General features: G+C 35.9%; 5 protein-coding genes across 7 annotated transcripts in view; 2 read left to right on the top strand and 3 right to left on the bottom strand.

The window, feature by feature from the left end:
- Positions 1 to 515, bottom strand: part of LOC107668021 (deoxyribonuclease gamma-like) — a 2,856-nt gene extending 2,341 nt beyond the window's left edge. Inside the window, exon 1 of the mRNA XM_016459752.1 lies at positions 322 to 515. The gene's annotated coding sequence lies outside the window, so the exon portion shown is untranslated. The remainder of the gene's footprint in view (positions 1 to 321) is intronic.
- A 324-nt stretch (positions 516 to 839) lies between these two features.
- LOC107668014 (TRAF3-interacting JNK-activating modulator-like) lies at positions 840 to 6,969 on the bottom strand. Its single transcript, XM_016459746.1, has 15 exons — positions 6,852 to 6,969; positions 6,353 to 6,430; positions 5,621 to 6,081; positions 5,333 to 5,441; positions 4,989 to 5,058; positions 4,859 to 4,886; positions 4,721 to 4,750; positions 4,529 to 4,624; positions 3,674 to 3,745; positions 3,344 to 3,484; positions 3,035 to 3,172; positions 2,755 to 2,890; positions 2,453 to 2,592; positions 1,499 to 1,618; positions 840 to 1,263 (listed from the first exon to the last, which is right to left on the bottom strand). The coding sequence occupies exons 3-15, from the start codon at positions 5,990 to 5,992 to the stop codon at positions 1,063 to 1,065; spliced, it is 1,653 nt and encodes a 550-aa protein (XP_016315232.1). The 5' UTR covers positions 5,993 to 6,081; positions 6,353 to 6,430; positions 6,852 to 6,969; the 3' UTR covers positions 840 to 1,062.
- Positions 6,970 to 7,671: 702 nt separating this feature from the next.
- On the top strand, positions 7,672 to 11,177 carry LOC107668113 (ATP synthase F(0) complex subunit B1, mitochondrial-like). Its single transcript, XM_016459908.1, has 7 exons — positions 7,672 to 7,802; positions 8,572 to 8,608; positions 8,727 to 8,872; positions 9,239 to 9,402; positions 9,576 to 9,701; positions 9,868 to 10,047; positions 10,960 to 11,177. The coding sequence occupies exons 1-7, from the start codon at positions 7,775 to 7,777 to the stop codon at positions 11,035 to 11,037; spliced, it is 759 nt and encodes a 252-aa protein (XP_016315394.1). The 5' UTR covers positions 7,672 to 7,774; the 3' UTR covers positions 11,038 to 11,177.
- Positions 11,178 to 13,189: 2,012 nt separating this feature from the next.
- LOC107668036 (epidermal growth factor receptor kinase substrate 8-like protein 3) lies at positions 13,190 to 24,160 on the top strand. 3 transcript variants are annotated; one of them, XM_016459775.1, is made up of 20 exons: positions 13,190 to 13,321; positions 14,165 to 14,224; positions 15,634 to 15,701; positions 15,772 to 15,836; positions 17,480 to 17,638; positions 17,761 to 17,910; positions 18,385 to 18,473; positions 18,671 to 18,795; positions 19,204 to 19,319; positions 19,422 to 19,533; positions 19,660 to 19,730; positions 19,977 to 20,051; positions 20,670 to 20,815; positions 20,901 to 21,072; positions 21,214 to 21,245; positions 21,437 to 21,530; positions 22,499 to 22,603; positions 22,913 to 23,001; positions 23,299 to 23,431; positions 23,599 to 24,160. In XM_016459775.1, exons 2-20 carry the CDS (start codon positions 14,187 to 14,189, stop codon positions 23,638 to 23,640), a joined length of 1,881 nt encoding a protein of 626 aa, XP_016315261.1. In that variant the 5' UTR covers positions 13,190 to 13,321; positions 14,165 to 14,186; the 3' UTR covers positions 23,641 to 24,160. The 3 variants fall into 3 exon arrangements, with proteins under 3 accessions (XP_016315261.1, XP_016315260.1, XP_016315259.1); XM_016459774.1 differs by lacking the exons at positions 13,190 to 13,321; positions 14,165 to 14,224; positions 15,634 to 15,701; positions 15,772 to 15,836 and adding exons at positions 16,924 to 17,015; positions 17,086 to 17,150; XM_016459773.1 differs by lacking the exons at positions 13,190 to 13,321; positions 14,165 to 14,224; positions 15,634 to 15,701; positions 15,772 to 15,836 and adding exons at positions 16,924 to 17,015; positions 17,086 to 17,150 and having other exon boundaries at positions 23,299 to 24,160.
- A 103-nt stretch (positions 24,161 to 24,263) lies between these two features.
- Positions 24,264 to 27,506, bottom strand: part of LOC107668037 (glutathione S-transferase Mu 1-like) — a 4,280-nt gene continuing 1,037 nt past the window's right edge. The window contains exons 2-8 of the mRNA XM_016459776.1: positions 25,593 to 25,668; positions 25,435 to 25,499; positions 25,279 to 25,360; positions 25,099 to 25,196; positions 24,873 to 24,968; positions 24,659 to 24,769; positions 24,264 to 24,559 (exon numbers count right to left, since the gene is read on the bottom strand). Of these exons, the coding sequence (XP_016315262.1) occupies positions 24,464 to 24,559; positions 24,659 to 24,769; positions 24,873 to 24,968; positions 25,099 to 25,196; positions 25,279 to 25,360; positions 25,435 to 25,499; positions 25,593 to 25,668 (624 nt within the window). The 3' untranslated portion in view covers positions 24,264 to 24,463. The remainder of the gene's footprint in view (positions 24,560 to 24,658; positions 24,770 to 24,872; positions 24,969 to 25,098; positions 25,197 to 25,278; positions 25,361 to 25,434; positions 25,500 to 25,592; positions 25,669 to 27,506) is intronic.

The following is a 27,506-nucleotide window of genomic DNA, read 5'->3' as shown; positions in this document are numbered from 1 at the left end:
TATCCCAATTGTAAGTCGCTTTGGATGAAAGCGTCTGCTAAATGAATAAATGTAAATGTAAATATAACATATACTGTAGGATGTAATTTAATTTAAACCTAAATAATGTAAATAAACCCATCGTCTTCTTGTACGGCCCATGTCTTTAGTCATCTTATGTTAAAACACCCCAGGCCTACAGTACATACTGTATGTGTCACACTGTGGCACTGTACTTCCATTTTTGCATCATGTTAAAGCTGTAATTCATCAGAAAGTTCCTCTATAATTTTAAATCTATGAGACAAATGCATTTCTGTAAAAGCATATAAAATGACTCACCCTGTATGATGACTGTCAAGCTATTATCAGTTTTTTGGGCTGGAGTGAATGTTTTAATGGGCTCTGGTTATCTTTACACAGGAAACCATGGTGAAAAGCAGTGTTGGGCAAGGGGAGGGGCAGTGTGTGAATGTGTTGAAACAAGCTGTGTCAGATCTCCATTAATGTGTGGGCCAGTCTGGAACGCTAAAGAGAGTGACCGGTCATGACAATGTGCTTTTTCAGCCATTCAACACGACAGTATTGTCCTTTTATCTTCAGTGAGTGCTAACTGAAAGAAGTTTACGTTACTCTATCCGGAAATTATCTTCTGAAATCGTTCAGTAAAAATAGAGATGCAGTTCAAAATACAAATATTACATGTTTAACACTAATGTCAAAATGCAAGTCTTGTTGTACACAGTAAATTTATTTCAGGCTTAATCTAAAACAATTCTATAAAAGTACCGTTTTGAATTCCAATAATCAGTTATAAACTCTACAATACAGACACAGATTTAGGTATTAACACAAGAAATTCATTCAAACATCTTTGTTTTGTAACATGATACTAGTATTTACACAGGCAGTTTTCCATACTAATACAAAGAACCATGAAAATTCTTAGCAAAATAATAAAGACATTATATGTGGTTAACTTTAAAAAACATTTATGTACAAAAATCAATGAGAAATGTAAAATAACAAAATAAATATAAACCAAAAAATCTCTATAAGACTTGGTTTTGCTATTTGCTCTTATCACACAGGTCTAAAGCAGGCTCCATGCTGCGCTGAAGCTGTCAGAATGAGGTAGTCCTCCATACGCTGCTCCAGGACAGAGTAAAACTGACGGAGCTGCTCTCTGGCCGGTGGATGATACAACCACAGGGCTGCCACCATCACCACCATCATGAGCAGTACGAAGAGAAACAGACAGAGCCAGGACCCACAGCTTCGACTCTGTTCAGGGAGATGAGAGTGGAAAATGATTTATGGCATTAATGGAAACCAAATGAAAGTGGGGAGAACCTTGATCTCAACCAACTTAATTTTGAAAACGGCTCACTGCAGCTGTAAGAATATGTGGTATTCAAAAATATATTCATCTGACAGACTAAAAATTCAAAGTTATAAGAAAACCAGGCTGAAACTGGACTTCTAGTCATGCATGGATGTTATGTTGGTAGAATCTCACCCTGCTGTTGTTTTGGCGTGTCGTCAGTATGTTCAGTTCTTCTCTGCATTGGGTCAGTCGGGACTGATAGCTGTAACACTCTTGCTCCAGGGCCTCAAGATCCGCCTGCAGCTCCATGCACTGCCACAGCAACCGGGCAATCAAGACAACACTATGTTAAACTATGTCTTATATTAATGTATACAAACTTTTTACAATAATTGTTTTGTTGGTTTAACTTTTTATTTTATTGCCCCCCTAAAACAGTCCAAGTATGATCATCTTTGTGCACTGAATTTCACTGCTACTCTACAGCTTATAAAATGTTATATACAGTATATATCATATATAAATTTAATAATTTATTAGTCATTTATTACATTTACGGCAAGACACCAAAGGTGAATAGGAAAAAGAAGAGGAGAAAGAAAGAAGTAATAGATATCACCATACGTCCCTGTGTTCATTAAATTAGTCATTACAGTACATTAAGGTACTGTTTTGTATTACAAGTTTTATAAATGTTTAAATGCAAATGAGGCATTACTATAATGAATAATTTTATTATATATTATCATATATCACAACATAAATCTGAACACTGGATAAATCTAGGCTCAAAATGTTTTCCTTTTGTTGATATATTAGAGTTACGTTTTTTTGCATAGAAATTAATATATAATATATACTCCATAGAAATAATTTTTAATTCGTTTCTGGGAATTAAATATAAAAATCAGGCAAAGGGTTTATGAACAAACCATTAAGTTTGCTTAATGCAAAAATGCCTATAAAGATATGTATTGTAATATCGAAAGATGAAAATAGTTAAAAGGTAATAATATAAACACTTATATGTGTATTTCATTCCATAATATGTGTGAAAGAAAACATGTTACGGAAGCAAAATCCATCAATGGTTTTGCCTGTAGTGCCTTATTTTGAATTTCAGTGATTGCTCTAGCAGATCTTTACCTTTTTTTCTTTCATTCTGAGTCTATGTTCAGTCTCTCTCAGTTGTCTCGCTGTGCTGTTATCTGTCCGCAGGAGCTGCTCCAGTCCTGAAGCGTCTTCATGTATTTCTGTGCTATTGTTCCACCACTCATGGTTGTGTCCTGTGAGTGTGTAGAATAAAGAGACTGATAAAGGAAGATATCAAACTGCGAGAAATACGAGAGCTGAAAGAAATACAGCTTGTTAACTCCTTAACAGTATAGTATATTCCAAAAATTCTAAATATCTGAATGAATGTGAAGTGAAAGTCAGTTTTCCCTCACCTGTGAGTTCCTGTAGATGTTCTCTCAGGTTGAGGTTCTCGTCCTCCAGCTCTGAAATGAAGGAATTAAGCTCTGCTCTCTCCTGCTGCAGAGATTCAGAATGTTTCCTCAGCATCTCCTCCTGCTCCACAGAACGCTGCACAAACACATTCTCAGTTACACAACACATAAATGACATGCTTCCCCCCATGGTTTGTCAGCTTTTGCAAAAATCTGTGTTGTGTCACTCAAGTCCTTCGATACTCTGGTGATGGTTTCTGTTACAGTGGCTTTGGCGTACCTCCAAGTGACCCTGCAGCTGTAGCATCTGATCGGTGCACTCATCCTGCCTCTTCTTTAGCTGACTCGAACCCTCTTTCAGCTCCTCACACAGCCTCTGCCATTGCTCAGACTCTGCCTGTGCTGTCTGCAGCGCCCCCTGGTGGAAGGGAAGAGTGGGAATGAAAACTGGATTCTTGGAACACAGCTAGGCGTTCTAAAAGAAAAACCCAGTGCGATTCGCAATGATAAATAAGGAGGTAATGTTGGTGATTTGTATTACATTTTATAATTGTTATTATGACTTTGACCACGGCATTTGCTTACTTACCTGTAGGTACTCCATCTTACTCTGAGCGTCCGCCTTCTCATTCTCCGCCCTCTGAATAGCCTTCATAGCCTGCTGTTCATACTCCTCCCTCTGTTTTTCCATCTTTAACACCACTTTTTTCACTCCATCCTGAGGAACCTTCTGAAAAAGACAAATTGCAGCATTTATCTTTCTATGTCAAAACGTTTCTCAAACTCTTTGAACTGTAGGCTACTTATCAAGGGCCAAGTTAAACCGATATGCTATTTTACAAATTAAAAGCAGAAAAATATACAACAAACCACAGCTTGGTTTGGTGTTGTTGCAGAGATGCAGCATTGCAAGTCTTACCTTGATGCAAACCTGCAGCTGAGCCTCCAGAGCTTTGATCTTATTCTTCAGCAAGTCCTCATCACAGCGTGTCTGTGGGAGGAAAAGGAAATGTGTGAGAGAGATGGAGAGAACCGCTGAAGCAAGAGTTTTCAGTTTCTGTACATGCATTACATCCTGTCTTATAACTGCTTCCGTAGCATTTTGTTAAAAGCAAGCAACCTTTATTATTTATAATTCTCGATTGAATGCTACAGTATATTGCCTCTTGAGAAAAATAAAGAATGAGCTCAAAATGGAAAAATGGAAAAGTCTGAATGAGGGGCGAGTTTGAAGCATTGCAGAAGCGCAAACAAACCCCTCTCTGACGCCTACACTGCTCTCCATTACGTGTGTGCGAGCTAGAAAAAAGAACCTTTCTGTTTTTTTGTTGTTTTTTTCAGAACGAACCATATAGAGCTGGACGTTGGCGAACACAAGACCATCCCCCAGCCTCTCTCTGTATTACTGCTGTGACCAAACCAGGAAATTCGGCAACTGATGAAGCCAGTCTTATGCAGAGTGACAGCATAGCTAATGTATCAGTAATAACCATGAATTTCAGAATGCTTTTGAATATGGTTTGTCTCATTTTGATTTAATAACCACAGCTTTTGAGCTGTATGAACTCCACAAAAGCCGATAATCATGTTCTTCAGCAGATTTACGAATGATCCAAAGATCATATTGTGCTTCAATGGAAGCAAGAACATCTGACAGTCTGTATAAAGGATTTCACATGGTCAGTGTGTTTGATTAGATTTCATAATGTACAGGTGCATGTGTGCCTCTAAATGATGCTGCAGGGCTTCAGCAGGAAGTAGTTTACTAATGTACCTTCCACAGTAGCTCTGTAGAGTGCAGTAATGTGGTGGCGCTCTTCTGGAGGTTGGAGAGCTTCTTTTTAAGAGCCTCTTCTCTGTGTAAGGCCTCCTGCATAGAGATGTCACATTTCACATCAGTAACATATTTTAAAATCAGTCAGGAAGAGCTGGTGTTTTTAAATATAAACATAATGGGTTGTCATACTTCTAAATAGTCAGCCAACTGGTGTACATCCTAAAAACAAAAGGAGAGGGAAAAAATATTAATTTTTTTTTTTTTAATAAATTACACAACATTAACATATTTAGCTATTTGTTTTTAAACAAGCATCAAATTTCTTACTGCTTCTTTGACGGTAACAAATCCAGACCTGATGGAAGAAAGTTCAAATGCTGCATTAATATTTACAAAGCAGGTGCATTATGATTACATTTTTCATTTTAAAATATACAGTAAATGTAATGTGACTCACTCAGTCTGAATGCTGGCGGTCTGCAATGTCTTCTGGGTGTTTGAGAGCTGAGTGATGTCTTTAAGCAGAACTGTGTGAATTATAAACACAAAACAATATTTTTAATAGTACTAATATTATAATATTTTGTCATGTATCATTTTGTCACATCCTAACATATATAACAAAACACTTTGAAAAATTGATATCATGCAGTGCATAACACTAGTATGTTTTGAAATTTTAATCTCGCTATTACTTATTACAGTAAGTAGAACTTAAGTATTCATGCCTCTGATTAATTTAAAGTGATGTTAGACATGACTTGGTTGGACCTATGGTTATTCATCAGAAAACCCACTAACCTCGTTCCTTTTTCATTTTCCCATGAAGCCGAATAGAATTGAGGACTGGTACATCCCATCCATCTGATTTCAGGTCATGTTCATCATTCATTGGAGATGTGGAGACTGTCTTTGGGATTTGGACATTTGATTTCAATGTTATTATAGAGGATCAGTGTTATTATAGAGGATGTCATTAAAGAATATAAAAAAAATCTTGAATTTAATAAATTAATTTAAATAGTTAACAAATATAAAACTGGTGAGCAATCAGTCACAGGCCAAAGACCTGGTTAATAATCTCTCTACCTGCTTTGTAAAGTTAATGCCATCTCTCTGGAGCTTTACATTTTGACTTGTTGTCAAGGGCCGTCTGATTGACGTTAAGGTTTGCGTCATATGCTCTGGTGCATGCAGGGTTTCCCCTGAGTATCTGTGCCTTGGCACTGCAGATAACAGTGCATATGTGCCATGGTCCACTGGTCTTCTTTTGAAGAACTCAAACTGTCTTTTGCGATGCAGTTCATTTTTAATCCACCTTGTGTCCAGATCTCTCGTGGGACTGCGACATGATGTTGTGTTATTCCGATGGCTGATTTCTCTGTGCTTCACGGCACGCTGCTCCACTTTATACTCGTATTTTGCAGCTGGTGACCATCTTTTGTCGTGAGCACCCTCCATTCTGTCCAACTCTGAACTTTGTGGGATATTTCTAGGCACTGGAATGTCACCTCACAATGTAAATGTATGGTTCTTGAAGTGGCAATTTCCTGTAATTGGAAAACAACATATATCCATCTGTATATCCATCCTTTAGTGGTACTATATCATTAGATCTCAAAAATAGACCATCCAAAATTATCTAAATGACACAAAATGAGGATAATCAACAACAATTGCTGTAATAAAACAAGCAAAAACTAAAAAAGCAAGTTATGCTGTTGTGGGTCACACTTGTGTGTTCTCATTCTTTTCTGATCTAGAATAAATTCATGTTTATAGTGGTTACATATAAGATAATAAATGCTTATTTAAACATACTGTGAGATGGCGTGTGTCCAGTCATTCACTTCTGTTGTCATATTGTTTCAAAACGGGCATGAACTGAGCTACATGCAGCTGAAACAAAAAGGTTCAACCGTCAATGATTCTTTAAAATGCAAACGGTGTTCATATATATGCAGATATCTGCTTAATAATGACTGAAAAATGTCTCTGAGACACAGCATGCAATGCTCCCATATAGAGATTTGCAACAATTTTAGGCACTACGTTGACTGAAAATCTACATTAACAAAAAGGTTTTCAGTTTAAAAAAATATATATTTTAAAAAGCAATAAATAAAACAATTTTCTGAAAGCATCATTTAAATACATTTACCTAAAATGTCAACAAGTTGGAACCAAATATCAGGTTGCAACTGAATAACAAGCCTGCATTCATACAGTTACACCAACATCTTGTATGTTGTGCAAATGCAAGATAAACTACAACAAGTTTTAGCATATTTGTCTCTTTACATCCTTTTAATGAAAGTACCTGTTCTGAGATGAGTCCCTGAAGTCAAAATAATTGTGAAATCCGAGTCTGAACACTTTGAAGCCTACATGGCACTTGAACACTAGTTCATTCAACAAAGGGCGGTCTACTTCGTTTGCCTTGCTTGCTTAACAGGAAGTAAGATGAACCTCACAACTTGTACGAGTTCCTCTATCTCAGCAGCCATGCGTACTGAAACTGGTGCCACGCACGGATGGGCCCTAAGATTAGGACCGGAGAGGTGGTCATATTGGCTGTTTAAATGTAGCAAAAGTGGACGGGGAGGGACTAGAGAGAAAGAGAAAGACAACATAGAATCACTATTCAGTGCTATATCAAAGCACGATTTTAAAATGCAAGCAAAAACAATTATAAGTGGACTCATGTTGATGTTCCTATATGAAAACAAATTAATTTGAGCTGAAGAAAGAAATAAAGTAAACACTTAATTTAGTGTTTAAGTGGGTGTAGAAACAGACTATACAACAAGTAAAGTTTAAAATACCAGATTGTTAGACTGTAAATCCACCTATGTTCAGTGTATAGGGCCTACTATACATTTTAATATTGGGCAAATTCCCATTGAATCTAAAAAAGAATAAAAATTAACAGTGTTTATCTATTTAAAGACGTATTTAAATATTTACCGGTGTTAATTATCATCATCGATATGTTCAAATAGGCTATTTATGTTAGCAACAACTTACAAGTGTCAAAGTTTCTTTTATTGTTTTTATGGTGAACTGGCGCCACATGTTGGCTCCTTCTTAGGGTGCAGAGCATCCCGGATGTGACAGAGCGCTGGTTTTTGGAACATCTCGCGATATCTGAGGCGAGAGTTCCTCATCCTTGGTCTAGAAGGGCACAGAGAGCCCGGTACAGAGACGTTTTGGCCAGGGATCCTGACATTGACCTGTTAAAACATGTTGTCGAGACTGGTGCTCGTTTCAGGTGTGTGATTTATCTAATGAACGGTACTCCAATAATTCGCGTTGATTGTGTGGATTAAATAGACGGTTTTATGAGGGAATGTTGAAGGGTAAACTTAGGCCGCACGGTGTGAATGGCCACACATGAACCTGCAGAGAAACGTGTTTATCTGCTCTAATGAATGTATGTTTTAATTCTAATAATGTTTAAAATGCAATGAAGTCCAGCAGTGATTGCTGCATTAGAACGATCGTGGAGTTAATGTGCTTTCAGTATGGCCTTGTATTGAGTTGTTTAGCTGTTAGCTGAAAGCTAATGCCACATTCAAACTTTACCACTTATATTAGCTGCGTAATAATTTACATTTAATGTATAATAACATTTATTGAATGTTCATTTAGGGGTGCAAATTAATACATTTTATCTCAGATTTTTACTAACCTGGTAAGATTCACAACTTGTAACTTATGTATGCAAGGACGTTTATTTTATTATATCTGCACTATGAACCAAAATCATTATGAATCAAAAAACCAAATGTGGAGTTTTATTTGCAGTCTGTTAATATTGTTGAACTAATGACATGTAGATGACAGGTTTTAGAAGTGACCGCTGCAAAAGATAAGTTAATGAAATATTTTTTAAACAAATCATTGATTCTTTAGATGAAATCACAGCGGCATTTAATAAAACATAATTACAAGCAGTAATGAAAGGTGTCAGTCTTTTTACGGATGACATTGAGATTATTTTCAGTCCTTTTCTAACTACTGTGTTCTGTTTCTTGTAGGTCATACCCTGAAAAACAGTGGGTCCTTTGGCGCTTGGTATGTAAAATCTTTCATTGTTGTGGTCAGTGGTGTGTATGTCCGTCTGGGATTGAAGAGAACTGGAAAACAAATGATATCCATAGACCTCTAACCCTGTGCTGCTTTTACTCCTCAGCTTGGTTCAGGCCTCTCGTTCCTTTCACCAGTCCTCCCAGAGTCTTGCACCAGTTCCCCCTCTGCCCGAGAAGGGAGGAAAGGTCAGACATGGCATCTTCCCAGAGGAGCTTTTCACACTGCTGTATCCCAAAACCGGTGTGACAGGTGGGATTGTCAGCGTTATTGCCTCCTTTCTTAGCGTTTCCCTGTTATCCAGATTCCTGTTTGTCTTTTTAAAAGTGCACTCTAAATAGAAGTTATCGAAGAATCTTTATGCAGAAGTTTACCAGAATCATTCATAATCTATCATGCTTCAAAATGAACATTCACTTGTTTTGCTAACTGCATATCACAATTCCGTCTTATTTAGATGCAGTCCTACCTTATGACACCTTTATGTGATGAGTAGATTGATAATAACATTGTTATTCATTAATAATCTCTTCATCCAAAAGATCAGATTATTTTCTGTTAACAGCGAGCGAGAGCCAGTACATTGATACACAGGTTTGTGTTCTCTTCTGTTTGCAGGGCCTTATATGCTGGGCACCGGTCTGCTCCTGTACATGCTGTCTAAGGAAATTTACGTAATCAATCACGAGACCTTTGCTGCCGCATCAATTGGTGCAGTCATCATTTACGGCATCAAGAAGTTTGGGCCCAGTGTAGCCGCCTTCGCCGATAAAATCAATGAGGTGCAGAAAGGGTTTAGTGTTCAACAGAAGTGAAATTGTGTAGATAAACAGTGAAATTTTATTGAGACTGAAATATGATCTGATGATAAACTTGATGTTGTGAGCAATTACCCCAAAGACTGTAACTAAGGGTTCTGTCTGACTAATATTTTGTTCTCTCTCTTCCTCTGCAGGATAAAGTGACAGAGGCTCAGGAAGTGAAGGATCAGGCCATGGGTAGCCTAGCTCAAGGCATTGAGGATGAGAAGAAGGAGCAGTGGAGAGTGGAAGGAAGACACATGCTCTTTGATGCCAAGAGGGTGAGGAGGACAAAAGACTGTGATGTTTTTCCAGTGACAGATCATCTCTGCCTTCATTTACCATCCATAAATGATGACATCCACTAAATTTTGAATTATTTACAATTAACATTTAGAGTGGCACTAGGTCTAGGTTTATGACGCTCCTCTTCCCATCTTCCATCAGAACAATGTGGCTATGCTGCTGGAGACCAATTACAGGGAGCGGCTGCACATGGTGACCAATGAGGTGAAGAAGAGGCTGGACTACCAGGTGGAGCTTCAGAACCTGCACCGCCGCATGGAGCAGGAGCACATGGTGAACTGGGTCGAGCAGAGCGTCATAAAGAGCATCACCCCACAGCAGGTACAGGGAATATGGTCACTCCATTGACACTTTATTGTATTTATATTATACAAAGGAAGCATTTGTTTAGAACTAAAGGCCTTTTTTTGTCCTCGGGAAAGAAATGTTGAGTAAGAGTGAGCTTACTTAATATTAGCAAGTATGGTAATTACAGACCTATTATTGGAATTTTCTAATTATTACTTTTTCAGGTAATGTAAGTGGTACTTTTCTATGTTTTCTTACTTTTTTTCCAGAATCGTTTATAGTCAACTACAAATGTGTCCAAATATAAATGCTACTTTAGTCTAGAATCTGTATACAAGAAGTAATTTTTTTAGCTTGGCCTCTTGATGGAGACTTTGTACTCGACAATCTCTCAGCAGTTATAGTAACAGTGTAATTGCTACAATATGTGGACAGTGGACAGGAGATTTTGAGGTAAAAGTTTTTTTTTTTTTGGTTACACTTTATTTGAAGGTGTGCTTAATACAGTGTAATTATACATTTAAGTACTGAGTAATGTTAATTAACTACATGTATTTACTATATGGTTAGGGTTACTTGCATGTAATGCATAATTTATTGTTATTATAATAGTAAGTACATGTAAAATGTAACAAGGACATCTTAAAATAAAGCGTTACCCTTTATTTTAAGGTGGCTTAGTACTCGACATTACGCTGTAACAGAGTAACAGTGAGTAACATGCTGCAGGGTTTGGTTTAGGGTTAGTTGATTGTAATTATGCATGCTTTGCTGTTATTACTGTAGTAAGTACATGTAACATGCTTAACAATGGCACTGTAAAACAGACCAACTTTACCTATTTATGCACTTGTACTAACTACAGAATAATTGTTCTGATACTGTTATTACATTTTTTTTTTAATGCTTATTTCTACGATCTCACTTTTTGTTTGTGTCTTTCAGGAAAAGGAAAGCATTGCCAAGTGCATTGCAGATCTGAAGGTCCAGGCCAAGACCACTCAGGCTCGGGCTACAGTATAGGTCTCTGTCAATGTCCACTCCACACTAAAGCCTCTTGTTTTCATTATAAATGAACCCTTTCCTTGTGAACATGCCAGTCTGGCAGTGTCATCAGAAGTGTACATACCCGTATTAAATAAAAGATTTGGTTATTCACTAAATTCTTTTTCCGTCCTTTTTGTGGGATGATTTGAAGAACTCCAGTTCTTTGCCTTGTAGTTCTGACATTAATAGTTTAAATGTTTTGTTGAGCTGTTAGGTGATATTAGTAAGATGATTTAAACTTCACAGATTAAGCCATACCTTTCACACTGCATCTGCAAACAAATTATTCATCTTACTATGGTCCAAATACTTAATTTAAAATGGTTGAAACTAAGGCTGGGTAAAAAATATCGATATCTCGATATTAATCGATTATCATTTTTACGGAACGAAATCGATTCTTAAATCCCAAGAATCGATTAGTCTAGCCTGTTTTCAGTTAATGGACGGAACGTTGAAGGGCACTTACCATCCAATATATCGCAATAAGCATTGTGCTTTGGTACTTTTAATATGAAACAAAGTCTCAGATTTCAAATTCTGTCCATTGTATTGCAGTATTAAAACAATAAATGCCGTTTTGGCGCTGTTTAATGTGGAGTGACAGATTGCCGTAGCGCCTCGGTTCAACACGCAGCAGCGCGAGGGGCACGTGAACTAATTCTGTCCATTGTATTGCAGTATTCAAACAATAAATGCCGTTTTGGCGCTGTTTAATGTGGAGTGACAGATTGCCGTAGCGCCTCGGTTCAACACGCAGCAGCGCGAGGGGCACGTGAACTAATCATCTCCTCCACATTAGTTTCAGCACAAAATAAGCATGACTAAACATCCGAAGGTAAGTTAAAAGAAAGGGTAAAACTTTACAAGCCGTGTCCTGTCTCATGTAATCGCTCAATCAGTGTTTCAGCTGCGCAAAGACGCCAATATAACGGTTTGTAAACAATGTCACGTATGGTCATATTTACCGCAGAAGCTAAATATATGCACCATATAACATATTCATTATAAATTTTACTGTTCTTCAATGTTTAATTTATGTTTGAATAAACCCATCAAGTTTTTATGAAAGCCACCATTGTTTATATTTAAAAAAACGAATTGAAGTAGAGACATTATGTAATTGTAACTTTATTATTAGTGTAATTTTACCAAATCAGTCAATTTTCACCTTCAATATTATTGTAATGTAGTACTGAACTGATCATCTCCTCCACATTAATACCAGCTTCAGCACAAAATAAACATGACTAAACATCCGAAGGCAAGTTAAAATAAAGAGTACAGCTTTACAATCCGTATCCTGTCTCATGTAATCACTCAATCAGTGTTTCAGCCGCGCAAAGACGTCAATATAACGTCTTGTAAACAATGTGTCATGTAACGTCACATTTACCTCAGAAAAAAACATATTTGGTGACCATAAACTCATTAGTCAGATAGAAAAATAAACTGTAGAGAGGGGCATTTTGCTAAATGTATGCACCATATAACATATTCATTATAAATTTTACTGTTCTTCAATGTTTAATTTGTTTGAATAAACCCATCAAGTTTTTATGAAAGCCACCATTGTTTATATTTAAAAAAACGAATTGAAGTAGAGATATTATGTAATTGTAACTTTATTATTAGTGTAATTTTACCAAATCAGTCAATTTTCACCTTCAATATTATTGTAATGTAGTACCAACTGACTCGCATGTATATTTTACAGCATTAGTTGAGAGATTTTTTTCCTTGAGAAGATTTGGCATGTACTGTGCCTGATATATATCCAAAATAATCGATATTGAATCGAATCGAATCGCAAGCTTGTTAATGAGAATCGAATCGAATCGTGAAATTTGTGTCAAAACCCAGCCCTAGTTGAAACATATTCTCATCTTTCTTTTTAAAATACGCCGCTTGGCTTAATGTTTTGTTATGGTAATACAGCAACACACATTTAGTGTGACGAAAGTGTACAAATTCATTCAGGGGTCACTGTGCCTCACTTTGTTGTACACGGCACAATGGCTGTCTATTAATGACAAAAACCTTTGTACTCAAGGATGTAAATGTAAAACCTACCTGCTGCTACCTGATTTACTGTTATTCAGGAACTAGACTTTGGACCTCAGCTTTTCCGAGCAGGAAGACCAGAAAATTTGCTCTCAAGCAGTTCACAAAGAAGACGGATTTGAGGATATGTCTAACTTCTGGAGTAATCTGAACCTACATTTGGAGATTTGCAGTTAAATTTAGAATTTTCTTTAAGGTAACGTATACAATCATTTGTATAATATGGTTAATTTCAGCTATACTTATTTTATATCCGAAACATGTAGAGGCACTGATACATCGTGTTTAACACAGATTGATAGGGCAGTAATTAATTTGAATAATTTAAGATACAAAACATGGTTACATCATAATTATTCTAATTTGTGTTGTCTTTTAGAGGAGTGATATTATTAGTGTTTTGTTCTTATTTCTTTTTCTGGTTTGCTCTGCGGCGTATCACTTTTGCACGTCTGTTTTCTTCTCGCCAAGCCAAACATGTTAAGTTGTTATAGAGAAAGTTCCTGCTTTGTGTTGTCAGCAGTTTTTTCTGTTTATTCGTCAAGCACTTCATGACTGGACAGTTCTCGCTTGTTTTTGAGAAGAAGAAAAAAATCCTTGACCATAAGTTTTTTCATTCTTGTAATTGTCTTATGAAAGCCAGTGATTCTGCCATGATTTACTGACCTCATTTTAAAAATCTGACATTAAAAATAAATGTCAAGTTATGATATTAATACATCAGGCAGTATTCATTAAGTGACTGATTGAAATTATATTTATATATTTTTCTTAAAAATATCAACATTTGAACATAAAAAGCACTTGTTCTGATATTTTGGTTTTAGGCAGCTTAATTGGTTTTGAGGATGTAATATGTGCTTGCTTCACAAACTTGATGACTACACTTTCACCTCCGTTTGAAAAGTTAAGCGGTGTCAACCCACAACTGATGAACAGATACTTCTTCATAACTAATGTTTCTGCCTGGCATAGCTTCTCACATGTCTATCTGCCATTTTTGTGAATAGTTTTATGACTGATGACATTATTATTACAGGTGTTAAATATCACAGTCAAGAATGTATGGGGGGAACCCTGTCCCAGTTTTCCAATCAAGGTACATATCTTACTCACCTTCACCTCCATCAGCGTTATCTTTCACTGTGTGCGAGTGGAATTTGTACCTGAAGCACACAGAAGGGTGTTTCAGTGTGGTGCGTCATGTCCTGTCTTCTCTCATATCGGTTGTCATAACAGCTGTCAGGCAGGTCGTCGTTACACAACGTTGTGAGGCAGGGTTATTCAAGTTTTGATTTTTTGTTGTGCGTTTTATTTCCGGTTGTTTTTGTTTAGTATCAGGTTTATTTTAAAAGCTATCTAGTGGCATTTTCATTTTTAAATCAGGCAGTTTTATAATTTGCCTATACGTGTAATATACACTGCCGTTCAAAAATTTGGGATCAGTAAGATTTTTTTATGTTTTTTTAAAGAGGTTTCTTATGCTCATCAAGGCTGTACCTATTTGATCAAAAATACAGGGAAAAAATAATTTTGTGAAATATTATTGAATTTAAAATGTTTTCTTTTTTTAATATACTTTATAATATAATTTATTCCTGTGACGCAAAGCTGAATTTTCAGCATCATTACTCCAGTTTCAATGATTCTTTAGATATCATTCTAATGTGTAATAGTGTATATTGTACCACAACATTTCTATTTGGAATAAACAGTTCTTTTTTAACTTTTTATTCATCAAAGAATCAAAGAAAAAAGTATCACAGGTTCCAAAAAAAAATGAAGCAGCACAACAGTTTCAACACTGATAATAAATCAGCTATATTATAATGATTTTAATCATGTCATGCCTTGACAAGCATAAGAGACTCCATTAAAACATTAAAAATCTGACTGAATGATCCCAAACATTTGAACGGCAGTGTACAGTATATATCTTAAACTAAAATTAACACTTGGCAATTTTTATTTTATTGTTGTTAGTTTAGTAAATCCTTTAAATATATTTGACCCTTTCCAAGTAATGTCAGTCATTGTTTCTAATTCTTTTTTGTTGATATCTGGTGTGGATGAAGTTGACTTTGTCAATCAAAACAAGTAACCTCCCAAAACTATTGCAACAAAACTGGACACCCAGATATGTCCAGAATCATCATCTGGTGTAGTATTTCATTTAATTGAAATTACAGAAATAGCCAAACTAGTTTATCAGAAATGAATGTCCACATACTTTTTTGGCCATATCCTGCATATTGCTATAGCATTGAGCTGACTGTGGGTTTTTGTTAAGAATAGTTCAATTTAGAATAAACTCAGAATTAATATTAGAAATAACAAGAAATGTTATTGATTACATTGTTTTTTTTTGTGGCCATACTTAGACATACAATAATAATATACATACAATATTATTACAATTATAAAATGATAAAAATCCATAGATATTACTAAATTGACGAGATATATGTACAGTCCATACAGACGTATTGTGTTGTGACTATATTATAGAGGCTTCTCACCTGAGCCGCCGTCCCAGGGGCCTGGCATGTCTCGTCCTAGTGCCAAATCCATCTACAGTAAGTACAAATCCCATTTAAACAACATATACTAAAATAATACTATATATTTAAGTTGACTTTGATGCAGTGCAAAGGAAGGAGTATGCAGAATCAATCCGCAGACAGCAAGACAACTTTCAGTACAGAGTAGAGGTAAGATTAAATCCATTTCATGTGTTTGTTAACAACACTTAATAACTAATCATTTTAAAATGTTCCATTTGTGCTGACTGCATGTTACTGATGCATACACTTAATCTGTTAGAGCAAAGCCAACACCCACTTCACTAATGTGTGTTATAGAAAATAACAGACAACCAGTGCTTATCTAACATGTACTGTAGAGATTTCCACACAAACTGATCTGGAAAATTTGATGACGTAAGGCTGAATTTCACAAGGCCTTCTATAACAATAGCCTGCGTGTGATTCATATGTGATCATAAAATAACATAAAATCTAATTCTCCTTCCCTTTTTTAACTTTTTATTCATCAAAGAATCAAAGAAAAAAGTATCACAGGTTCCAAAAAAAAATGAAGCAGCACAACAGTTTCAACACTGATAATAAATCAGCTATATTATAATGATTTTAATCATGTCATGCCTTGACAAGCATAAGAGACTCCATTAAAACATTAAAAATCTGACTGAATGATCCCAAACATTTGAACGGCAGTGTACAGTATATATCTTAAACTAAAATTAACACTTGGCAATTTTTATTTTATTGTTGTTAGTTTAGTAAATCCTTTAAATATATTTGACCCTTTCCAAGTAATGTCAGTCATTGTTTCTAATTCTTTTTTGTTGATATCTGGTGTGGATGAAGTTGACTTTGTCAATCAAAACAAGTAACCTCCCAAAACTATTGCAACAAAACTGGACACCCAGATATGTCCAGAATCATCATCTGGTGTAGTATTTCATTTAATTGAAATTACAGAAATAGCCAAACTAGTTTATCAGAAATGAATGTCCACATACTTTTTTGGCCATATCCTGCATATTGCTATAGCATTGAGCTGACTGTGGGTTTTTGTTAAGAATAGTTCAATTTAGAATAAACTCAGAATTAATATTAGAAATAACAAGAAATGTTATTGATTACATTGTTTTTTTTTGTGGCCATACTTAGACATACAATAATAATATACATACAATATTATTACAATTATAAAATGATAAAAATCCATAGATATTACTAAATTGACGAGATATATGTACAGTCCATACAGACGTATTGTGTTGTGACTATATTATAGAGGCTTCTCACCTGAGCCGCCGTCCCAGGGGCCTGGCATGTCTCGTCCTAGTGCCAAATCCATCTACAGTAAGTACAAATCCCATTTAAACAACATATACTAAAATAATACTATATATTTAAGTTGACTTTGATGCAGTGCAAAGGAAGGAGTATGCAGAATCAATCCGCAGACAGCAAGACAACTTTCAGTACAGAGTAGAGGTAAGATTAAATCCATTTCATGTGTTTGTTAACAACACTTAATAACTAATCATTTTAAAATGTTCCATTTGTGCTGACTGCATGTTACTGATGCATACACTTAATCTGTTAGAGCAAAGCCAACACCCACTTCACTAATGTGTGTTATAGAAAATAACAGACAACCAGTGCTTATCTAACATGTACTGTAGAGATTTCCACACAAACTGATCTGGAAAATTTGATGACGTAAGGCTGAATTTCACAAGGCCTTCTATAACAATAGCCTGCGTGTGATTCATATGTGATCATAAAATAACATAAAATCTAATTCTCCTTCCGTTCCCTAGCACCTGTTCACCTGTGTGTTAGATGGCAGAGAGGTGAGCAGCATTGATGACTGTGTGAACAGGTTGAAGAATATGGACAGTAAAGGGAAAGTGTGGGGTCAGGACATGATCGTGCAGGTCCAGGCGAACCAGCTACAGCTTTGTGACATAGAGACCAAGGTCACTAATCTGTGATACACTAATCTGAACAAATACTTTGGCCTTTTTTAAATGGTTACATTATACAACACTTAGTTCCGGTACTAAACATTAAACTCTTCCTCTGTTTCCTGGATTTGTAGGAGGTTTTGGAGTCTGTGCACTTGAGTAGAATCAGAGCGACAAGAGCTGTTCTCGACAGTTGTGTGTATGACTCCCTCCTCATTATCTCAGTTCAGGATCCTAGCCAGAGAGCCCCTCAGGCCTTCCTGTTCCAGTGTGAGGAGATTGGGGTGAGAAACAACACTCTGATGTATAGTCAAAAATGTTAGATTCATCTAAGGGTTGATAGTGCTGCATCTGCCCGGTATAAATCTGTCTTAATATCTTGTGGATTGATGGGGGAGTTTCCATTCCACTCCCTCTGTCAGTGCCCTGAATTTTTCTATAAAGGTATGTGTGACAATCAGTCTAAATAAGCTCTTTTTGCACTACAAATCATTATATCTGCACTGTTGTTTACTTTTTTTTATTTTATTTATTTATTTATTTTTTTTACATTTTACCTTATTTGTATAGTTGTATTTTATATTTAATCTGTATATCTGTATTTATGTTCTACTGTTAGTGTTATCTGTATGCACCAAGGGTCTGAGAGTAACGCAATTTCAATTCTCTGTGTGTATGTGCTGTACATGTGGAAGAATTGACAATAAAGCAGACTTGACTTGACTTGACTTGACTTGTGTGATGTTTTAAATCGCTAGGCTCAGGAGGTGGCAAATGATCTGGAAAAGGTAATACAGCAAGGAGGGGATGCCACACCTCTGCTTAAAGAACCACAACTGGACATCAGGTCAGCTGCTGCCTCGCAAAGAAGCTGTGCTAAGAACTTTTTTCCTTTAAATGTGCTAAAATGTAATGTTTTAAATAGACATTATTGATTATTTGGGTAATTATCTAAATAACAAAGATCTATTATTTATTATTTCTCTTGCACTACAACCTTAGTTTTTATCAGTGCTGTACAGTGATATATTTTCTATTACTCAGGAGCCATCTGGAAAGCATCATTGGTCAGGGTTATCCAGGAAGCATGAAGAGACCAGCTCCCATGCAGCCAAACCCTCCTCCCCCAGAATTCCCACCTCCACAGTACAACAACTATGAAGACTATGGTGATCACTTGAAGAGTTCATTTCACTCAGAAAAATACACTTTTAAATACCCTAAAATGTCCTGAAATTAACCCTCTGGGTGTTCTCAGTCACTTTAGACTGAAAATTTTTTTTTTTTAACCGAACAGAATGGTACAAAACGTAATGACTTCTGTTGCTCTTGCTATTTGAGCACACAAAAAATTGTGCACATGATTAGAAATGGCTAAATGAAAAAAAGTCTTTAAAAAAAATAGTCACACTTGTGATCTTCACAGTCAAAAATGTTCGCCATATTAAATGGGAAATACAAAAATACAGATACATAATTTTTGGGGGGTACAGTCAACAAATCAGCCACAGTGAAGTAGTGTTTCATAATGTCTAAATATATATCCAAATTCAAAACCTTTTATAATCTTTTCCTAGATGATAGATGGCCTTCACCCACTATGCCATTTCCCAGAGAGGAAGCATCCTACAGGCCAATGCAGTCTGAGCAGGAGCAGGCTCCACCTGCATTCAGTGATGTGGAGAGAGATTCGGTTGGTTGTTTTTACTGACAATTTTATCACACCATGCTATTAATCCATCTAATACAGAAATCAATTTATTGACATACTCCATCCATTTACTTTTCTCTACAGGAGATTTTTAACCATGTAGCAGCCGACATTGAGACCTTTGTATATAAAATAGGCTCAGCTTTGCCAAAAGAAGATGGAAAAAAGAAAAAGAAAAATGCTGCAAAAAAATTGGGTGAACAATTAAAACCTAGTGCTTGTTTTAATAATTTAATTTAATTTAATTTCCTATAAGGATGTTAAAAAATCTACATGATGTCAACATGAAAAGATTTATTATTATTATTTTTGCTTTTTATAGTTGCAAGTATTCCCCCTGTGCAGGAGTACATATCCTGTCTGCAGAAAATAAAGTATGGCTTCAACCTTCTGGTAAGTTATATACATTTAATTTATTTGATAGTATTAGACTACTTCAATTAATACTTTCAAAAAAATGTGTTATTACTACCACTTTAGTTTTGGCATGTCTCTAAAGCACATTGGAATTAATGATATTTTTTTTCAGTGGTCTCATTAAATTACTTTTCAATAAAAAATAATAATGTTTAATATGAGACATACTGTTTTTTATTTGTTGCATATGTCTGTTTTCATACTCTTCTCTACTTGTGACAGGGGAAACTAGATGGTCACCTAAAAAATCCTCCTGTTTCTGATTTTGTTCACAGTCTCTTTTCTTCCCTTGCTTTTGTAAGTATCCGTTTGTTCAGTCTGTTTGCATTGCAGTCACATTTCATACATTTTTTTCATTATGCAATGAAAATGGATGAGCATACTTTCAGAAAAGCTGTTTTGTTCTCCTGAAGCTTCAGAGGGTGAGTCAGTAGGACCCACCTGACCTGTTACCTATTTACAAAACCATAGCAATGTTTTAGAAAGCACAAGTTGTATAAGCATGTACAGTTTTGTATTGGCATCTATGGTTCCATGGAGAGCCTTTTACATCCATGGAAATTTTCCGTTATACAGAAGGTTCTTCTTTATAGTGGACAAAGGTTCTTTAGATTTTCACAGTGTTCTTCATACTAAGAAAAATGGGTTCTTTTAAGAACCGTTCACTGAAATGTCGTTTGGGGAACCCACAGTGGTTCTTCTATGGTATCGCAACAGAAGGTTCCAAAAGCTTCCCCTTTTCAAACTTTTATTTTCAAGAGTGTACTTTTTGTCCAGAGAAAAGGCTTTACTTTTGATGATTTACCAACTTGTTCACCACTGAAATCTTACAATATATCACAAGGTTAAAGGTCAGGAGATGCACCATATCAGCCCTCATCACACTCAGTTCCTGACTGTTTCTTCATGCTTCAGATGGTGAGTCAGTATCCTCCCAACATACCTCCCACGGTGCTGAGTCCACTGCTCACAGAAAAAGCCCTGCACCTCCTGGGAAGATCTGTCACACCAAATGAGGACGTACTGTGGAGCAGTTTGGGTGATGCGTGGAGCATCCCAAGGTCTTCTATTCTACAAAAAAACATCCTCACGGATTAGCAAACAAAGGAGAAAAGCTCATGATTTTTCTGTATTTTTTAAAATCAGATCTAAATGGCCAAACGGGGATCAGATCCCTCCATATTATCCCAAATTTTATGATGGTTGGCAGCCTCTTCCACCTGGCCCTTCCCAGTCCCCTCCCGCCAGCAGGCAGCTGTCACGGAGCAACAGTGAGCGCGTCCCACCCGGGAACGCCATGCAGAGGCCACCTGAACAGGTAAATGCTCTCAGAGGGCAAACTTCAACTGATTTAAGCATGAGGATGTCATAAAATACGTCAAGTGTTTGACATATACATCCTAACCTAAGGTATAATAAAGTGAAATGAGTACAAATTGCTGTTTACCCTCTCTTCAAGGACAACAGACCCTGGAACGCCCCACCCATGCGGTGAGACATATCATGTGAACTCCCTTTGAAATACCCAGATAATATAAAGGCAGTTGTGACAGGAATATAAAACATTGTTTATTTCACTTTATAAGTATATAGCCTTTTAATGGACAGATGAGTTCACTAAAGAATTTAAGACGTAAATTTCAAATCAAGTATAGTAACATTTTTGTCTTATTTTATACCAGGTCAGCTGAGGCGCCAATCTACATGAGGGTGATCTATGACTTTATGGCAAGAAACAGTCAGGAACTGAGTTTGATGAAGAGTGACATGGTGCAGGTAATCACCTGACATTTAACATATTGATATTTAAAAACACACCCCACACAAAGGAAGTTGTGCAACTTCAGGGTGAACAAAGTGACTAAAGCAATACGTTTTTTGGCAACACTTTTCATTTAACTGTTGGGAATAAAAAAAATAAAAGAAAAATTTACACTAAGTGCAAATAGCATGCCTTGTTTGCAGAAGCTATTTACACTAACTCCACCCACCAACGTGTGATTGGGATAGTCAACATTACAAAAGACGGTCCTCAATCTTTAGATTCAGTGGTGTAGATGGTAGAGCGTGTGTCATAATCTTTATGACGCGATCGACCCGGGTTCGAATCTGCCTTTTGGCGAACTTTTTTTCTCCCTTTTCAAATTTCAAATCACATCAGAAAAACATTTATTTTCAATAAAAATGAAGGAAATTATCAAAAAGTTTAAAATAAAGTTTCGGGTAGGGTTAAGTGTAGGGAGGGCTTTTGTCCCAATAAGGTGGCAACCATTTAATAATCTGAATTAAAATTCAAATTTACACAAGTTATTATTGCACACTGTTTTATAATGTATTACAATGCTGAGGTGCAGATAATTGACACTATTTACAATCAGTAATTAGCAGAATATCCTGCTATTTTAACTATCTATAGCTATTTGCACTTAGTGTAAATAATATATCACTAAAAAATACTGTTATTTTGACTTAGTGTAAATAGCCTCTATCGCAAAAGCTTAATCTTTGTTAAAGTTAATTGTTCATTGTTAGTTCATGTGTAACAAGTACAACTTTTGATTTTAATAATTGTAGTAAATGTTGAAATTTACATGAACTAACAAAGAAAAAGCATTTATTAATCTTAATCTTAACTAAAGTAGTAACTAATTTTAACAAATATAATGTTACGTTTTTTTCTGTGAGCAGAAAATGCATACAAATAGTTTGTTCTTGTTTATACACTTCTATGCTTATGTAAACAGGTAACCGACAAGTCTGGGCAATGGTGGAAAGTGAAAAACAGTCGTAATGAGGAAGGTTATGTGCCTCAGAATGTTCTAGAGCCTGCTGATGGACAAAGGCCAACAGTAAGTCATGGCCAATGCACATATTTTCTTTTCTTTCTTTTTATTTATTTTTACAAATGTATTCTTACTCTACATTTTTATTTAAAAACAATAATTTCAATAATGTATCAAGGACATACTAAACAATGGCTTAATTCATATTTTTTAACATCAGCTATATGAAGACATGAAAACTGGTCGGTCAATGTATGACACCCAGTTTTTCATCACCGTTTGGTCAGGACATGTATTGCTGTATATTTAACTAACTAATTGATTTTTGCTATACACAATTCATTGTTTTATGAATGTTGCCCCCTATGTTCTCAGCAAAATATGAGAGGACCTCCATCTCTAGATATGAGATCTAGACCTGAGGAAGTCAAAGCCTGGTTACAGTACAAAGGCTTTTCGAAAATGTAAGAAACCATTTCTATCATCTTTAATTTTATTCTTTAAAATGGTCAAAAATACAAAAACTGTTTGCACCTAAAAAATGTTACATTTATATTAAATTTTGAGGACCATTTTTCTTGTATTTTTGACTGGATGTATTGGTCTTCACACTTAATTAGCTGGAAGAGCACACTGAGTGCATTGATTCTAGACTACACCAAAATGTAGTTCTGACACTTTACAACAGAAATAGCTCAACATGCTCCAAGAAGTCATTTATCAACCTGTTGTCACCCTTGATTCATCATGTATTTGTGTAGGACAGTCCAGAGTCTTGGGGTGTTTAATGGAGCAATGTTGCTGGGAATGAAACAGGATGATATCAGAGCGTTATGTCCTGAGGAAGGAGGTCGAGTATTCTTCCAACTGCAGAGCGTCAGATCGACTGTTGCAGTAAGTCATGCAGCTCTATTTGTTCAAAGTAAGCGCCCGCCTATTTATGGAGCACTTTTCATTGTGGTGAACTGATCTCACAGTATTCAGTGTGGTTTTATACCTGACGGTCATTCAATGACTGAGGCGGCGCTCACAATTGTCATCAGTCTCCATTTCCTTTGCAGCTTGCCAGTGAGGCTGAATACAGCCAGTATGGTGGCCGCTGATAATCTGAGGACACCAGTGCATTTCGATAGCAAGAATCTGAACGTGTCTGGACCTGAATGAACAAGAGCTATTCAGTAAACTCCTCAGCATTTCCATTCATTAGACAACAAGCCAAGGCTAATGCCTACAGACTTGTTCAGTTATATTACCCTTCACACATGCAAATGATGAATACATTTAATGCATTCATTTTATTTATTTGATGCAGATTGTTCCATTAAATTGATTTCCACTGATGTCACTGTGGTGGTGGGCACTTGTCTAATTGTACTGTATGTTATGTAGCCGTTATATGTGTTAAATGAAAATGAATCACGTCTGTAACACTCTGATCTTGACACTGTTTGCTAATTTTGCACTGTATATTAATAAATGGTTAATAATCAACACATTAGTAGCCATAGTTTATTGGTCTTAAAGTAAGCTTTTGATTTTGGGGTTAAATATATTTTGTTACATTTAATTTCCAGTTTAAGGCAACAATCCAGTTGTGGGTTTGTGTTTTACCTCACAACAGTAATAAAGTAAATTTAATCAGGATGCCTTTGGTTTAAAAACCTGTTTTACATTTGCATTGTCATTCATGACCATTTAATTTCTAATCAATAAGGTTTAAATGCACTGCACTCAACAATGCTCTGCTTTATTAGGTCAAAATAAGGTCCTGAAGTTCATGCTTTTTTACAATTCAAACAGTGAAAATCTGAACGGAAATATCTAATACACTATATCATTAGGATGTAACTTTAACTAATCCTTTTTTTATTGGGAAGGTTAAAATGTTGTAACAAAAAAATAAATCAAGACAAAATCCTGTCATTTTCACTCCTTCTTGTTTCCCCATTTGGCCATCTTGTTGTTCACAGGTGTTTTCATGAACTTGCCCGACTTCATGTACTCTGCCATCTTCTCAAGGCTCTGACAGGGAACACAATTCATATCAGAATCACAATTTTTAACATTACAATTTACGTAAGAATATCAAATGATACTCTGTATTACAAACTCAATCCAAACCTCAAAGTGATCCAGGAAAGATCTCAGGTTTCTGTAGTCATCCAGGCACTCCGGGTGAAACATGCGATGCAAATCCAACAACTCATACATGATGAAGTCCACAAATGTGATCTACAGGATGAGCCAAAACTGGGATGAGCTTGTCAAACAAATTATCTCTTTCCTATCACAAAATGGACAAATTAAAGTGCTTCCAAACATTATGCCTATTTACCTTGTCCCCAGCAAACCACTTCCTGTCCCCAAGGAAGTCAGAGAACTGCTTTAGAGTTCCTGGCAATTTCTCATTGTAACATGGTTTGTTTTTGTCCTGTGAAGTATTACAAATCACTCATTATCTTATAAGTTTACAAAAAAAAAAAAAGCGATTAGTTTAGATTTTCTTCAAATAATCAATCAGCACTTAAGACAGTCTACTAAAGTTGCTCATGGGCACTCACAAAGTCTCCATAGCAGAGCTGGGCAAAACCACTGCGGAAATCCATCGCCTGGTTTTCCAAGATGTCAACTCTCATCTGCTCTTCTTCAGTTTCCCCACCTAGAAACATTACAGAGAGATGTTTTACATGAGTTATTTTCAGTGATGCTTTTTTAAATGAAGAAATGAATGAAGTACTCACAGAGGTTATGTTTGCGGGCGATGTATCTCAATATGGCATTGCTTTGGACCACTTTCGTGTCTCCATCCTCTAGGTAGGGCAACTGGTGAAGGATGATGGTGGTTAGTTATTGCATGTTATACTGAACAACACTATGTGGGTAACTATGTAACTTACATTAGGAAAGTCCATCCCAAGTTTCTCTTTCTCATTAAACCAACAGCTTTTGTCATAGTTGGGAGCTGCAAGGCAAGAATATAGAATCAGCTCAATGTGCTTTTATATGGACAATCTGACTGTGTCTGCTACTGTATGTTATAATAATCATCACTTACCGTCACCACAAGAATAGAACTTCTCCTCATACTTGGTACCAGTGTATTCCAACAGCAGACGGATTGGTTGAGCAAGCTGTAATCAGATTAAATGATATCCATAACATTCAGTATAAATAATTCCAGCAGATGTAAAATGTTTTTCACTCTTGAAATGATTAACTGAGGGTTGATATTTCACACAGCATATTCATAAACCCGGGGTTAATGTTCTTATTTTCATATTAGTAAGGTGAATAACACTGATTAGACAAATAATAGAACACAACCAGTTCAACCCTCTGGCACTGTTCGGTCTTTTTTTACTGAAAAAGTTGTTTTAGAATTTTGTACTTCATTGGAATGGTACAAAACTTGGTAAAGGTTTTGGCACTTGCTATGTGAACACACACAAAAAATGGATATGATTCCAAAACATTAGGCTAAATGAAACAAAAAAGTCACACTTGTACTGATCGCAGTCAAAAATGAGCACATTGGAAATTAATGTGAAGCAAATTACATCTAGTGGAAACATTTGGTACAGCCTCCAAACAAAATTTTACGGAAAGCTCATTTTTTGAGACATCAACATCAAATTTGGAACACAACTTGTTTAGATTTATGGCTTTTACTTGCATGTAATTTTAGAGTAAAAAATGTTTTGGAAAATATGTATTTCATATAAAAATTGTAAAAAAAAAAAAAAAAAATTAAAATTTTTTTTTTTATATTAATATACCTAAAATGATAGAACATTTCACTCTTTAATACATTTATTTTTTGTTTCGCTTTTTAATAATTTACCAAGTGTCTTCTGTAAAAAGAGACCAAACTTGAGTCTGCTCCAAAGAATTCAGGATTTACGTCAATTTAAGTTGGATATTTTATTTTCAGGTCTATGTTCAAAAAGTGGTTAACAGATAATAATTGGACCACAACTATTTCATAAATATAATTTAGCACCATAAAATCCCCAAAAAAGCAAAATATGAAAAACATGATCAGACTAAAATAATATACATTAAATTTCACTAAAAAAAATGAAATAAAATGCTGCCACGCGAGCAGCACCAGAGGATTAATAGCATACTCTTCTAGCTGTGGAAAAATGTTGCGACATAGATGTGGTCAAGTTGCTTTAAGTCCTCTGAAACATAACTTACAGTAAAATAATATTATCTTAAACACTCCAGTTTAAGCGTTTGTTCGACATTTTTACCGGTTTCCGTCAGAGTGATAAGGAGACGAAACAAGAAGCGAGAATGTTCTGCGACTAACGTTATAGAAAGTTTAAACGGTAGCACCGAGGCCGTTTTTGACAACTCGCCGTAACATTCTGGCAAAGTGGCCTAAACCAGCTCTCAATGACGTTTATATAACCCAAAGTTAAAATGTTTGCCCAATGCTTTAACAAAGTGTTTAATTGTAGCTCTTATGAACTCAAAGAATACGTGCTGTATTCTTTGAGTTCATAAGAGCTCAGGGACGCGGGAAGTAGGGGTGCTGAGGGGGCTGCCGCACCCCGTTTTCACATGGTTGCAAATGCAACACCAATTTTGTTCATTTAAATTTATTCAGTTCTAGCATTTAATAATTTATTTGTAATGATCTCTGAAATGTAAATTGTAAGTGGGCTATAATAAACCCATGTTTATCTTTATGAACATGATTAATTTTACTTGTGATGTTTTCTATGTGGGATGATTAGCCTAATCCTCATGAACACGTGACGCTGGCGCGTGGTATCAGACATGAACTATACAGAATGCGAACAAGATTAACTTTAATTCAAGGAGATAATGGCGCAAAAGCGAATATCAGATTTTTTTTAAATGCCCATCCCAGCAAAAACTTTCCAAAATCGGCATCCAAACAGCACCAGCCCCAGCACCGACGTAAGTGAACCAGCCCAGCCCCCCCCCCCACCCAACA

Source organism: Sinocyclocheilus anshuiensis, unplaced genomic scaffold (genome assembly GCF_001515605.1).
Source record: "Sinocyclocheilus anshuiensis isolate Anshui unplaced genomic scaffold, SAMN03320099.WGS_v1.1 scaffold1024, whole genome shotgun sequence".
Lineage (NCBI taxonomy): Eukaryota > Metazoa > Chordata > Actinopteri > Cypriniformes > Cyprinidae > Sinocyclocheilus > Sinocyclocheilus anshuiensis.
This window is presented reverse-complemented; position numbering and strand designations above follow the sequence as displayed.

What these genes read in the sequence shown, in the direction of transcription:
- LOC107668014 (XM_016459746.1), bottom strand. Translation starts at nt 5,992, where the DNA reads ATGGAGGGTGCTCACGACAAAAGATGGTCACCAGCTGCAAAATACGAG. An exon ending in AGTTGGCTGACTATTTAGAA is followed by an intron (nt 4,625 to 4,720) that starts GTATGACAACCC and finishes ATCTCTATGCAG; the next exon opens with GAGGCCTTACACAGAGAAGA. An exon ending in AGCTGCAGGGTCACTTGGAG is followed by an intron (nt 2,891 to 3,034) that starts GTACGCCAAAGC and finishes GTGTTTGTGCAG; the next exon opens with CGTTCTGTGGAGCAGGAGGA.
- LOC107668036 (XM_016459775.1), top strand. Translation starts at nt 14,187, where the DNA reads ATGTATGGGGGGAACCCTGTCCCAGTTTTCCAATCAAG. An exon ending in TCTTTTCTTCCCTTGCTTTT is followed by an intron (nt 20,052 to 20,669) that starts GTAAGTATCCGT and finishes TTCATGCTTCAG; the next exon opens with ATGGTGAGTCAGTATCCTCC. An exon ending in TGGAACGCCCCACCCATGCG is followed by an intron (nt 21,246 to 21,436) that starts GTGAGACATATC and finishes ATTTTATACCAG; the next exon opens with GTCAGCTGAGGCGCCAATCT.
- LOC107668113 (XM_016459908.1), top strand. Translation starts at nt 7,775, where the DNA reads ATGTTGTCGAGACTGGTGCTCGTTTCAG. An exon ending in AGTGGGTCCTTTGGCGCTTG is followed by an intron (nt 8,609 to 8,726) that starts GTATGTAAAATC and finishes TTTACTCCTCAG; the next exon opens with CTTGGTTCAGGCCTCTCGTT. An exon ending in TCCCAAAACCGGTGTGACAG is followed by an intron (nt 8,873 to 9,238) that starts GTGGGATTGTCA and finishes TTCTGTTTGCAG; the next exon opens with GGCCTTATATGCTGGGCACC.